At 42.7% G+C, this 11,565-nt stretch overlaps 1 protein-coding gene across 6 annotated transcripts in view; it reads right to left on the bottom strand.

The window, feature by feature from the left end:
* Positions 1–174: 174 nt before the first annotated feature.
* Positions 175–11,565, bottom strand: part of LOC309711243 (FYVE, RhoGEF and PH domain-containing protein 4-like) — a 55,501-nt gene continuing 44,110 nt past the window's right edge. For all 6 annotated transcript variants that reach the window (XM_082541417.1, XM_082541416.1, XM_082541419.1 and 3 more), the window contains 14 exons: positions 10,019–10,412; positions 6,056–6,145; positions 5,795–5,940; positions 5,408–5,564; positions 5,127–5,265; positions 4,958–5,016; positions 4,724–4,870; positions 4,171–4,343; positions 3,875–3,905; positions 3,702–3,782; positions 3,487–3,612; positions 2,686–2,823; positions 2,216–2,356; positions 175–2,119 (listed from right to left, as the gene is read on the bottom strand). In XM_082541417.1, coding sequence (XP_082397543.1) covers positions 1,856–2,119; positions 2,216–2,356; positions 2,686–2,823; positions 3,487–3,612; positions 3,702–3,782; positions 3,875–3,905; positions 4,171–4,343; positions 4,724–4,870; positions 4,958–5,016; positions 5,127–5,265; positions 5,408–5,564; positions 5,795–5,940; positions 6,056–6,145; positions 10,019–10,412 — 2,086 coding nt within the window. In that variant the 3' untranslated portion in view covers positions 175–1,855. The remainder of the gene's footprint in view (positions 2,120–2,215; positions 2,357–2,685; positions 2,824–3,486; positions 3,613–3,701; positions 3,783–3,874; positions 3,906–4,170; positions 4,344–4,723; positions 4,871–4,957; positions 5,017–5,126; positions 5,266–5,407; positions 5,565–5,794; positions 5,941–6,055; positions 6,146–10,018; positions 10,413–11,565) is intronic.

Genomic DNA, 11,565 nt, shown 5'->3' with positions numbered 1-11,565 from the left:
CTATTTTTACATGCATGTCTGGGTTTACTCATTTCAAACTTCTTATCAGGAGAAGCAAAACCAGGAACCAAAACAACAAGATGCTCTTTGTGAAAGTAGCATCACAATAGCTGACAGAAGTGGGCAAGTGTCACACTGAAACACACTGTACACCAGGCATTCTAGCGCCACGAGTCATTTAATCTCCCTTTTATTTTCTTTGAAGGTACACTTTATAAGACCGTAAAGTGCGTAGATTCTTAAACCTTTGGGAAAGGGACGAGAGGACGCATAAAAATCTAGCTTATACATTCAGATCTAGCAGACAGAAGTTTTGTGCTCTTAGTTTTTATTTGAATACAGGCGACTGGGGGCGGGCGGAAATAGTTCAGAGAGGTGAGCACCAGCATTGAGCACGGGGGGAGGGGGGAAACGCCGTGGAAAATATAGGCACATTTCCTCACCACAGTCCATCGTGGACTGTGACTGATCTCTGTGACACATTTCATGGGTTGGTGGTGGAAAAAGGAAAAAAATAATCTTAAAATAAGGGATGTACCGAATGCTCTTCTCAGCTGACACACGGAAACATTTGTCCCAGGTTTAACAGATCATGCTCGCGTAGTCTATAAATTACTTTAAATAATAAAATTAATTACAGCATTAAAAACACATTTACAGTTGTTGCACCAGCTTGCTATACCGATTGTGCTGCATATGCATCCGAACAGAAACCCTGACACGTGGATAATGACGATCCCTGCTCCTCTCTCTGTGAACACGCTGACGTGTACAAAGCTGCCATTTCAGATTCAGCCAACTCTGGGACTGACTGGTGTTTTCGCCCATCACAGCTACGTAACCGCAGGATGAGAACTAAATTTACATTTGCAGATAACGTTGCTCGGGGGAGGTTTAGAAATGCATCGAACTGCATGTCGAACGGAGTCTTCACAGTAGGTTGTAACTATTTTGTGAAAAAACACTGCTGTAACTGGACATATATAAAAATATCATTTTATATATCAACACTGGAATTATACACTCCATTAAAAAATTGGCATAGGATTAAAAATCGCATCCACCGGGCTCTACTTCTAACAGAATCCATCTTTACGTGTTAATGTTGCTTCATCTGTAAGTTTGTTTCAGATTAAAAGGTTGAAACTTTCTTTTGCTTTTAAGAGGAGAGATGAGACCATCATTATCCAACCACATGATCACTGTTACAGATTTGGAACAATCTCAACCAAAGAAAAGGGGAAATACTGTAAATTCTTTATAGCACATTTAGAGGTTTTTCTATTTAATAGAAACCAAGTCTGACTAATGTCTGTACATAAAAACAAAACTTCATTTAGGGAAAAAAACAAACATTTATACTGTACATGTACAGAGAAATACAGCACCAGCAGACTTAGTTGGACCACCTTTCCTGCTGTGATTCACATCCTCACAGGGTACTTTGTTAAGTCTGCGGTAGTCCACTGGCTCAAGTCCACGGAGAGTGATTTTGCGCTTTCATTAATAGTGCCTGTTTGAGGGAAGGCGATCTATCCTGAGGCCCCTCTGTTCTAGTGTTGATTGTATCAGAAGTGTCTGTTAGTAATCCAGCACAGCTCTAGCAGTGAATCTTGCAGGAGAAAATCCAGACGTTAACAAAGACACACGAGAGACACGAGGAGAGGCAGCTTATCCAGCACTTTGTTTCCCATGCTGTCTTTAAGATAAAGATTCGACGACAGAACGGATAGCAAGTGTTCGTATTTTGTGCATGCAGAATAAATCTGCACATCCCATCTTTTTATTTGAACAATCCAACTGCAGTTTGCATGTTTGCAAGTGCAAAAGCAGTTTGTTTGTAGAAAACAAGCCCTTATGTGTTATCAGTGCTGGCTTCCTCCGTGTTGTTGTTATCCGACACGCCGCTGCCATTGGTCTCGGGACGTTCCGGTATCTCTCCCTTCACCGCCACTCGAATTACTTTCAACCAGCGCTGCTTAAGTTCCTCGGTCTCAGCAGCAAAGTTGTGGGTGGACTTGGACTGGGAGATGTGGAAGCTTGCCGGTGGGTCTGTGGGCCGGGTGGTGTCGTCCACAGAATAACCCACCAGGGGTATGGTGCACTGTGCTTTTACATCCTGAGAGGAAAGTCAAAGAAGAGATCGTCTTCACTGTGAATGATCTGCTAAATGAACATATCCAATCATATTTTTGGCTTGAAGTAGTTGTTTTACCTGTGGAGCTCCATAGAGGTAAAGCACCAGACTCTCCTTCTCAGGGATGACACACCAACACTTCTGCCAAATTTTGCTCTTCTCAGAGTGCTGCAGGAAGCCACACATGATGCTGCTGTCTGCAAACTGACCGGCTTCAATCTGCAAAAATGCGCACAGATCAGCAAAAGAAAAAAACAAAACAGGAACGCCAGCTGATGTTATTTCTGTCACATGACGGTTTACTCGCATTACCACTTTAACTTTCAAGTGCACAGTCACTTGTTTTAAGTAAGTTAGCTACAACTATTGTAGTCTAATCCATCAGCCATACAATATATTCACCCTTCAACAAGCTTAGAATTTTAAAATTGTTGAAGCTGTTTCACTGAAATGTCTTGTTTTTGTTGTTTTTGTTATTCATCTTATCTTCGCTGATATAAATGAGGGTTCGCATTAGACAACATCAGGTTTATTCACTGAAAAGTCACCTCGAGAATGCCCTTTTTCTTGCCCTCCGCTATCGCCTCTCCAGTCAGGATGCAGTGGCAGTCCTTGCACACTTTGTTCATTTTGTTGCCATCGTATTCAAGCGGCGCTTTATAGTCTGAGCATTTCCAGCACACCACCTGTAAGAGACAGGCAGCAATATTGTTATCAATGATGATAACAATTTAGCAAGAGGAGGAGAGGAGAGAGGAGGAGAGGAGGTTTGGAACTCTGCAGTCACTGAGTTAGCAGAGCGGCAGCAGCTTTTACTCCCTATATTGCTCAACACTCTATTCTGTGAGTTTTTAGAGCAACTCATTTGTTCACAGATTTTTGTGGCTGAGCGTTTGATTCGATACACTTATGGCAACAGGACTGAAAACACCTGAATTCAAAGATTCAGAGGGGTGATCCACACATTTTGTGGTTTAAAACGTCATTAAATCATCATTCGACATATTTGGTGGAATAAAACATCACATAGGCGGTATCTGGGTATTCCCAATTCAACTAATGGGGTCTAACCCAGGGGTGGGCAATCTCAGTCCACGAGGGCCGGTGTCCCTGCAGGTTTTAGATGTGTCCTTGAACCAACGCAGCTGATTTAAATGGCTAAATCAGCTCCTCAACATGTCCCGAAGTTCTCCAGAGGCCTGGTAACGAACTAATCATGTGATTCAGGTGTGTTGACCCAAGGTGAGATCTAAAACCTGCAGGACACCGGCCCTCGTGGACTGAGATTGCCTCTCTACCCTGTAGTGTGCATACACATGCATGGCACCCACAACAGAAACATTACTCACGTAGCCGCAGGCTCTGCAGTGGTGTCTCCGACGTGTAATAGCATTGAAAGACTCCTTACACTTCATACACATTGTCACTTCGTTGTCACGGATCCAGCGCGGCGCGCGCTTTCCCAGCTCAGCTTTCTGCCATTAAAAGAAAAAAAGCCCACTCACTGTGGCAGCACAGACATGTGTGGGCAATTCAACTCTGTGCAATTTGATCCAACACTGACCGACACTTCGTCCATGTCTTTTAGTGCATTCTTGAATGACTCGTTTTTCTGCTGGAAGATCTCGATGATCGCCTGGAAAGCCTGGAAAAGAATAAGCACGACAGGGGGTGTCACTTTAAATTTGTTTGAAAAAACGAAGAGTTAAATAGGAAAATCACCTGGAAATTACGTACCTTGATCCAGTCAGCCTTGTCTTGCTCTGAGCTGATGAGGTGGAGAAAACAGAAACAGAATTCAGTTTAACACATAAAAGACAAGGATGCGTTCAAATTAATCTGTCACACAACAGCAAAAGGGCTGAGAGCCACTGATTTACAGGATCTGAAAATGAACACCAGGTGTAGTCATTTAGCAGCCGTTTCATACATATAACATTGTTTTTGCACTTTTAACAGAGTGCTTAACACTTGGGTGCTGAATGGAGAATTTAACTTTTGCATATTGTGTGTTAATGCTCGAAAAAGAGTACCTGGCCTGGAGTTCAAGTGTCCTCTCCTTCCCAGACACTTGGAAGGTATGAGGGTAGTCCTCATTGATTGTTTCCAGGACCTTCATCCCATCGATGCCGATTCGAGTCCTCACCGTATATTTAGGACCTCCCAGGCTGAATTTCGGGACGCAGTATAACAGCATATTGTTGAACTAGGAGAAAAGGGGGAAAAACCACTTTGCAGTTGAGTTATGCAACCATGTAAGCTGGATGCATCAGCACTATTGTAGTTTAGATTTCTGGGCACAGTTTCCTTCCTGAGGGTGAAAACCTAAAACTCTGCAGGTAACCCGAATCACGCACACGGGGCACATTCTATGTTCAGCTAATTAGAAACAGACACAAGTTAATCACATCATCTGGCAATCTCAGTAATTGAGAGACTTCTTCATGTGCCTCTGATGTATCCTTACACAGAGGTGGTCCTAGCAAGAAATGATTCACTTGTTTCAATTGACTGATGCGGGCAAAGTCTCGCCTCAGCATATTTCCCCGCAGTGTCCTTCATTATACAAGAAGGTGTTTCTCTCACCAGGAAGAGGTATCGCTCCATTGCTGACGTGTTCCTGGCCGCCAGCTTCAAGATGTGGCCCTCTTTGATGAACTCGTTGGAAGGATTAACAATGTCCTCCTCTTCACCCAGCATCTCGTAAATTTCCAGCAGTTTCTTTAGATTTTCCTAAAAGATGAAGTTATGTTCATCTTAGTAAATGAGAAACTGTTAGAGAGGATCTGTATCAGCTGGCTAAAGCCAATCTTTACTTACAGACTTTCTTATGGCACTGTTGGAGTGAGTAGCTGCTGTTCCAATAATCTCTAATGATCCTGAAAAAAAGGGCAGATAATCCAGAAACTTAACAGAATAATTTTAGACACCCTCAGTGAAATGAACCCGATTCCTCACTGTGCAGCGTTCAGGTGCCGTTCCTACTTACTTTCTGCATCTCTTCGATCGGGGTCGTCCTGAGGCAGCTTCTTCAGGTAGTCTTTAAGCAACATCTCATATCGAGGGACGCGCTGCACTGGCTCCAACATGTGATGCTGAAGCGTTAGACACCCACAGATCTCTTGACTCTGTCCAGACAGAACAAGAAAGCTTTGATTTTCCTTTATCATACAAATGCTTCGTAACACAACAGACGCTTAAGCATAAAAGCCACAACACGGTATGAAAATGCATTTTTTCCTTTACTGGACTCTGTTACACAGTGCATACCTGTATCTCCTGAATTATAGCCTTAAACTGAGGTGAACGGTCTGTCCACTGCTTCAGCAACTCCATGGCTTTATCGAAATTCTTCACATATTCTGCATACATTTTGAGGAAGGGTGTGAGTTTCTGCAGGATGTCCCCAATGCGAGGTTTAGAGTCCCTGCAGGAAAGATGTGGGTGGGGTTGTAAAAGTAAAAGATCTAATTTAGTACAAAGACAGTTTCTTTGTAGCTTGCACTGGCTGAACCGTCCATTTTTATTCCTTGTACGTGTACATGTATTAAAATAGCTCCAAAACTGCTGATCTTGACCTCATGCATCATCAGCGCAGCGGTACAAGCAGCTGCATCAGCACATGTATGAGCACTAGTTCGAGTAGCTGAATCTCACCATTCTCCCATCCGTTTCTCCAGGTCGGGAAGCAGAAACTGGCTGTGAAAGGCGTGGATGGAGGAGATATTGGAGAAGATGTTCTTTACTACGTCCACAGGGAATGTTCCCTTATTGGCCTCCTCCATTAGCTTAGCACAAAACTCCTGAAGAGACATATACAGTGGCTACAAATTAGGGTTTCTGTTCTGCGCAATGTTAAACCTTTTACAATGGAAAATGGTCAAGAAAACAGAAGTGGCCTCTCGCTGGGTTCCTCACCTGGTCCAGCAGGTTCAGTCGAGCCACGTAAGCCTTCTCTGTGTGCAAGAGCTCGCTGGCGATTTTAAATAGTTTCTGTTCGTTTGTCTCCTGAAAAGAGAGAACACACACACACACACATGTGAATTCGTGCATTTCTGGCTATAGCACATGAAAGTCTTGCCATTGCCATGTAAAGTACCTGCATGCCGATTTGCAGTAAAATTGAACTGAGATTATTCTGGGAATTATTCAGTTACTAATGTGTGAAAGTGCTATTCTGCTGAGAGACGAACACATACAGAGTCACATCATTTACTGGCAACTTAACAGCGTCTGATACTTCTCTAACAATGGCTTTGTCAATTCCCACATCTTTTTTTGAAAGCGTAGCTTCCCGTCCCTTTGCTAGTTCCCTTTGCAAGATTTCGTTCACAACTGAATTGAAACTACAAGAACTGTGTGACCAGTGAGCGAGACAACGTTTATAGCTGTACATCTACCAATGTGGGTTCAACGCACTGCTGTTCACTGCAGCCTTGTATTCAGCACAGCTTTGCTGTTGTTACACACACCGGCAAGCAGCACCTGTGTGTGTTTCATTAACATGACGCTAACAGTGAACTGATGTGGTGCTCGAGGACCTTCGAATGGGAAATGAAAATGTGGAAGAAGGGAAACGACACCAAATCCAACAAAGTTACACATCTGTATAAAACTAAGCCTCAGGCGAGTGGTTAGTAAAGCCACGAAGCCGTGACAATAGCACACTGACGCTCACCTGAAAGGTTCCAGAACAAACTTTAGGTACACTCATTATTAATGCATCCACATGCCGATCATTGTTTTTTTTTTTTATCAAGTTCTTTGTTTCCCAAAAATACAACTTTCACAATAAAAAGACATTATAGATAGCAAAGTGCACTGGCCAGTAGAATCACTCGGATCGAGACATATATATATATATATATATATATATATATATATTAATATTAGGGGTGCAACGATACTCGTATCGATATTGAACCGTTCGATACAGTGCTTTCGGTTCGGTACCCATAAGTATCGAACAATACAACATTTTTAATTTATTTTATCAACTTTCCTTCTGACTATGCTGTCTGTGTGGAGCGCTCAGTGGATCTGTGCTCGACAGTGCAGCCTAGGCGGAGTAATCGAACGGAGATTCACTGAGTGCAGCGCAAGCTAGCGAGACAGAAGTTAAGCTCTCCTTGCAACATGGACCTCCCCCACCCTCATTCAGATCTGGCCTTTGGAACTATTTTGGTTTTCATGTGACGTATGACCCTGAAGGTAAGCGAGTCATGGACTAAAGTAAAACAGTATGTCGGATGTGCCACGCAATGCTCAATTACATGGGTGGGAGCTAGTGTGTTAGCGCAGTTAGCTCGTTAACGTGTTGGCCGTCCAGCCCCATGCACGGGGTGATCCGCGGTAGCTCGTTAACGGAGATTTCCCGTGTTGTGGCGTTAACGTCATTTCAGATTAACGCTGACAGCACTAGTGGGAACACAACGAATATGACTGCACATTTACACCGACAGCATCCTAGTGCAAAGACAAGTGGAAGCAGACAAAAACGACAAGCACGCATGCTACAAACTTTACCCGAGTCATTTAGGCTACGTTCACACTGCAGGTCTTAATGCTCAATTCCGATTTTTTGATCAAATCCGATTTTTTTGTCTCCTCGTTCACACTACAAATAAAATGCGACAGCAAACGCGCTCTAGTGTGAACGCTCAAAGCGGCCCGCATGCGCAAAAGAAGATGTCACACACAACGCGCTCTGTTTAGACCAAGAACAAACAGTATTGTTTGACTGATGGCCGTTAATATAAAGACTTCGGACTTTACGTTTCCCAATTTTTGCTTTAAGTTATTTTGTTATTTACATAATAATGTAAATAACCTAATAATGATCCTTATTGCTGTTTAAGAGAGGAGCGCTGCTTCAAAGGATAGCTGCAGATTTCTGTCAGAATCTGCAGATTATACAGTACAAATAAAATGTTCACGTTGTCTTCCCAACAGTTTCACTGACATCTACACTGGATGGCTAGGAAGCGTTCGCGATGTCTTATCGGGCGCTTCTCCGGCACTGATAATTGGCTTCAGTCTTGTGTCGGTGACGTAAAAGGCGGATTTAATGCGATTTGACCGTTCAAACAGCAGTCGCTTTCTAAAACATCGGATATGTATCGGATTCAGTACCACATACGAAAGTGACCCAGATCGGATTTGAAAATATCGGATTTGCGCCGTTCACACTGTCATAGCATGATCGGATATGGGTCGCATAGGGTCAAAAAAATCGGATTTGATGCGCTTTCGCCTGCAGTGTGAACGTAGCCTTAGACAGCCGTTAGCACAGGATTCTCCTTATGGGGACCTGATATGTTTAATGTGCTGCTGAGAATATAGCCCAGAAGAAGCGTATAGTAGAGCTTTTATTTTGGAAAGAGCCATTTCTCTGTAATAAACTCTTTTCCAAACATGAGTGATTTCTCAATCAGATAGATTTATTATTTTATCCCTTTGTTGTTTCAGCAACATTAAATTTAAAAACTGTACTTTTGAGTTAATATATATACTTATAATTTTAATAAATGACAAATTAAAAAGGCATGAAAATTTCTTTTTGTATCGAAAAAATATCGAACCGTGAATTTTGTGTATCGTTGCACCCCTAATAAATAAATATATATATATGTCTCGTATGTATATATATATATACACACACACACCATTAAATTGCACGTTCTGACCAGCAGTAATCACTTTACTCGAAAGTACAGTACCTATACAGTATAGTACAGTAGTTGGGTAGGCTTCTGTAAATATGCTACTTTAACTTTAAAACACAACAGCTATGTTTTACACTTTCAGATTAACAGTTTACATTCTATTTCTAAAGATCGCACTTCTCCTGCCTTGGAAAAAACTTGGCGGCTCAAAGTTACAACTTGTTATTTGCATCACTCACAAAACATGAATTCAGTTTGTTTAGCAGAAACGTATATTGCAGACTAAGTATTCAACTTGTGGTCTGTGGCCCATTTTGCCATTGTAATGCTTTTGCTTTGAATGGTTTGAACAGAAACTACATTGAATTTATCCACCCAAATACCAGTCCCATTAAGTGTCCCGGTGAGTCATGACAGCAGAGCAGCATTAACAATGGCAGGACTTCCTCTAAATCAACAGGAGCTTGTTAAAACACCTGTCACTTCCCTGTCACAGGTCACGTCAAACTGTAGCTCCATTAGCAGCTATTAACGCAACAAAACCAAATCTGAATTGTGGGTAATGTTTGTAAAATGAATCACTGTAACAAGTAAAATAAGTACAATGTTAGTCTGGGTTTATTTGCACTTGTTGCTTCAAGAGTACGGAAGAAACTAGAAGACATCACTTAAAATATGTTTCTGACTTTTATTTAGTTCGTTTTTAAATGGTAGGACTTGTAGCAGTGATGAATATCTTTTGCACAGCAGAGAGGCTTTTCCTTTCCCACAACGCGAGATTACCCAGCTGTCTTTGTCACTGTGAAGACTGAGATTGATCTGAACCTGAGATATCTATAATCACCAGACAACAGCAGGCAAAATGGGTTCCCATGGGAGAGATTACTGAAGCACGGAGTCAGCTGCTTAAATGTTGACATCTGTTTGCCCTTCACAGAAAAATACCCCACTGAGACACACACACGCACAAAGTGCTGAAAGAAATGCATACACTTCCCCTGTAACTCTATCCTTACAACGTTACAGTCACCCAGAGATGAAGTAGTTCACATGATTTAATCATACTGAAAGCTGAGAAAATAAATAAATGCTGAGAGTTTGTCTATCAGAGATGAGTCAGTGCAGCAAGGCAGCTTTAATGTATTACATAGCAGGTAGAAATGCGCAACACTTGGGTCCCAGGAGCACAAAGCAAATGCTTAAACTCAATACGTACCTTGTGGTCTGTGCTCCCTTCTTCATTCTTGTGCTCGCCTTCTGTCTTAGCATCAGTCTCCTCATTCTCAGTCTCGTTACCAGTCCTGTCCACGTGTGAAGGCGAATGATCATCGCTCTGTTCCGAGCTCCCCATATCTCCATTTACAAGCTCAGCAGTCTCTGTCCTCACACTTTCATGCTTCTCCTCTGTATCCTCCTTCTCCTTCTCGTTGTCCTTGTCCATCTGCACTAGCACCCCGTTCGCTGCTTGCCTGTTGGCATCTTGTGTCGTGGCCGCCGCAGAGGTGTTCCTGCTGGTCTCCGTCTTTGGACATGCACGGTGAGCTGGACTGCAGTTGGCAGACTTGTTGATGTGTTTGAGCGGTGAGCTGTCTCTCTTGTTTTCTGTGTTGCTGGAGGAACAGAAGAAAAAGCAAAGGAGGAAGTGGCTCAGTCTGGGTAAGAGTGTATAAAGGGCTAACTAACAAACCTTCCCAGAATAAGAAAATAAGGGAGGGGAAAAAAAAAGAAATTTAGAGTAGGCTGGTCCATACCTTCTCAAGGTGACATATTGTCAGAGTGTGGTGCACAACAGCAAGCAGAGAGCTTTTGCACATGAGTGTGAGAGTTAAAAATAAACCAGTAGAGATGCACAAACTTCCTGCTGTCTTATTAGGTTGCTGACTGAGAGCTGAGAGGAAGTGTGAGTAAAGCAAAGGGGCACAGTAACGAGGAGCAACAGAGCAATAGGAGGAGCAGAAAAGTAAATCACCACTACTCCCGAGAGGTAGATGCTGCACTACTTCCCCACACATGGAAAACCTACTTTATACATTCTGCTGCGAGGCCTCTTTTATGCTTAGCATCCAAATGAATGAAATGAAAAAACAATTTGCAGAAGACAACTGACACGCAGCACAGAAATGGAAACTAGATTGACAACAATGTGTGTGTGTGTACAATGTCACCATTCAGCTGCTCGACATCCTGTACCGGCAGTCGGTGCAGCTGTTTCCCAGCAAATGATACTCCACACGTTCAGCCAAACAAGAAGCAGCAACAGTAGCCACTGTGTCTCAGCTAAGATTATCTGAACTCAGTACAGTACATTAAAGGCAAAACTGTTAGCAGATTAAAAAAAGTTACCATGTCTATATCTGGAATCTAACGTTTACCGATGCAAAAAACAATCAACCAACAGATGACTTTTTTCTCCCTGCCCAGTAGAAACAGGAAGTATCAATAAATAGAGGAAGAACAAACAGCTGGTGAAACACCCGACAGATGAATGTGTCGGGGGCCGTCACCCACCTGTGGTGTGGGAACATGAAACTATCTTTTCACCACTCAGAGTAAGACTGACAGTACCACAACTAGTGGGCGACATACTATTTAATACAGTATTCAGAAACAATACAGCCGCATCACTTTGTAGGTGCACACATCACTTCCTCCTTCCACACAAATAGCACAGCAAGTGTTCCAGGACATGACAGTGTTTCAAAACAGGCTCAAACAGACACGAATTAAGAGCAGCTTCAGTTGCAGTGTGGTCGTCGCCTAGCT

Source organism: Aulonocara stuartgranti (assembly GCF_965226115.1).
Source record: "Aulonocara stuartgranti genome assembly, chromosome: 7".
Lineage (NCBI taxonomy): Eukaryota > Metazoa > Chordata > Actinopteri > Cichliformes > Cichlidae > Aulonocara > Aulonocara stuartgranti.
This window is presented reverse-complemented; position numbering and strand designations above follow the sequence as displayed.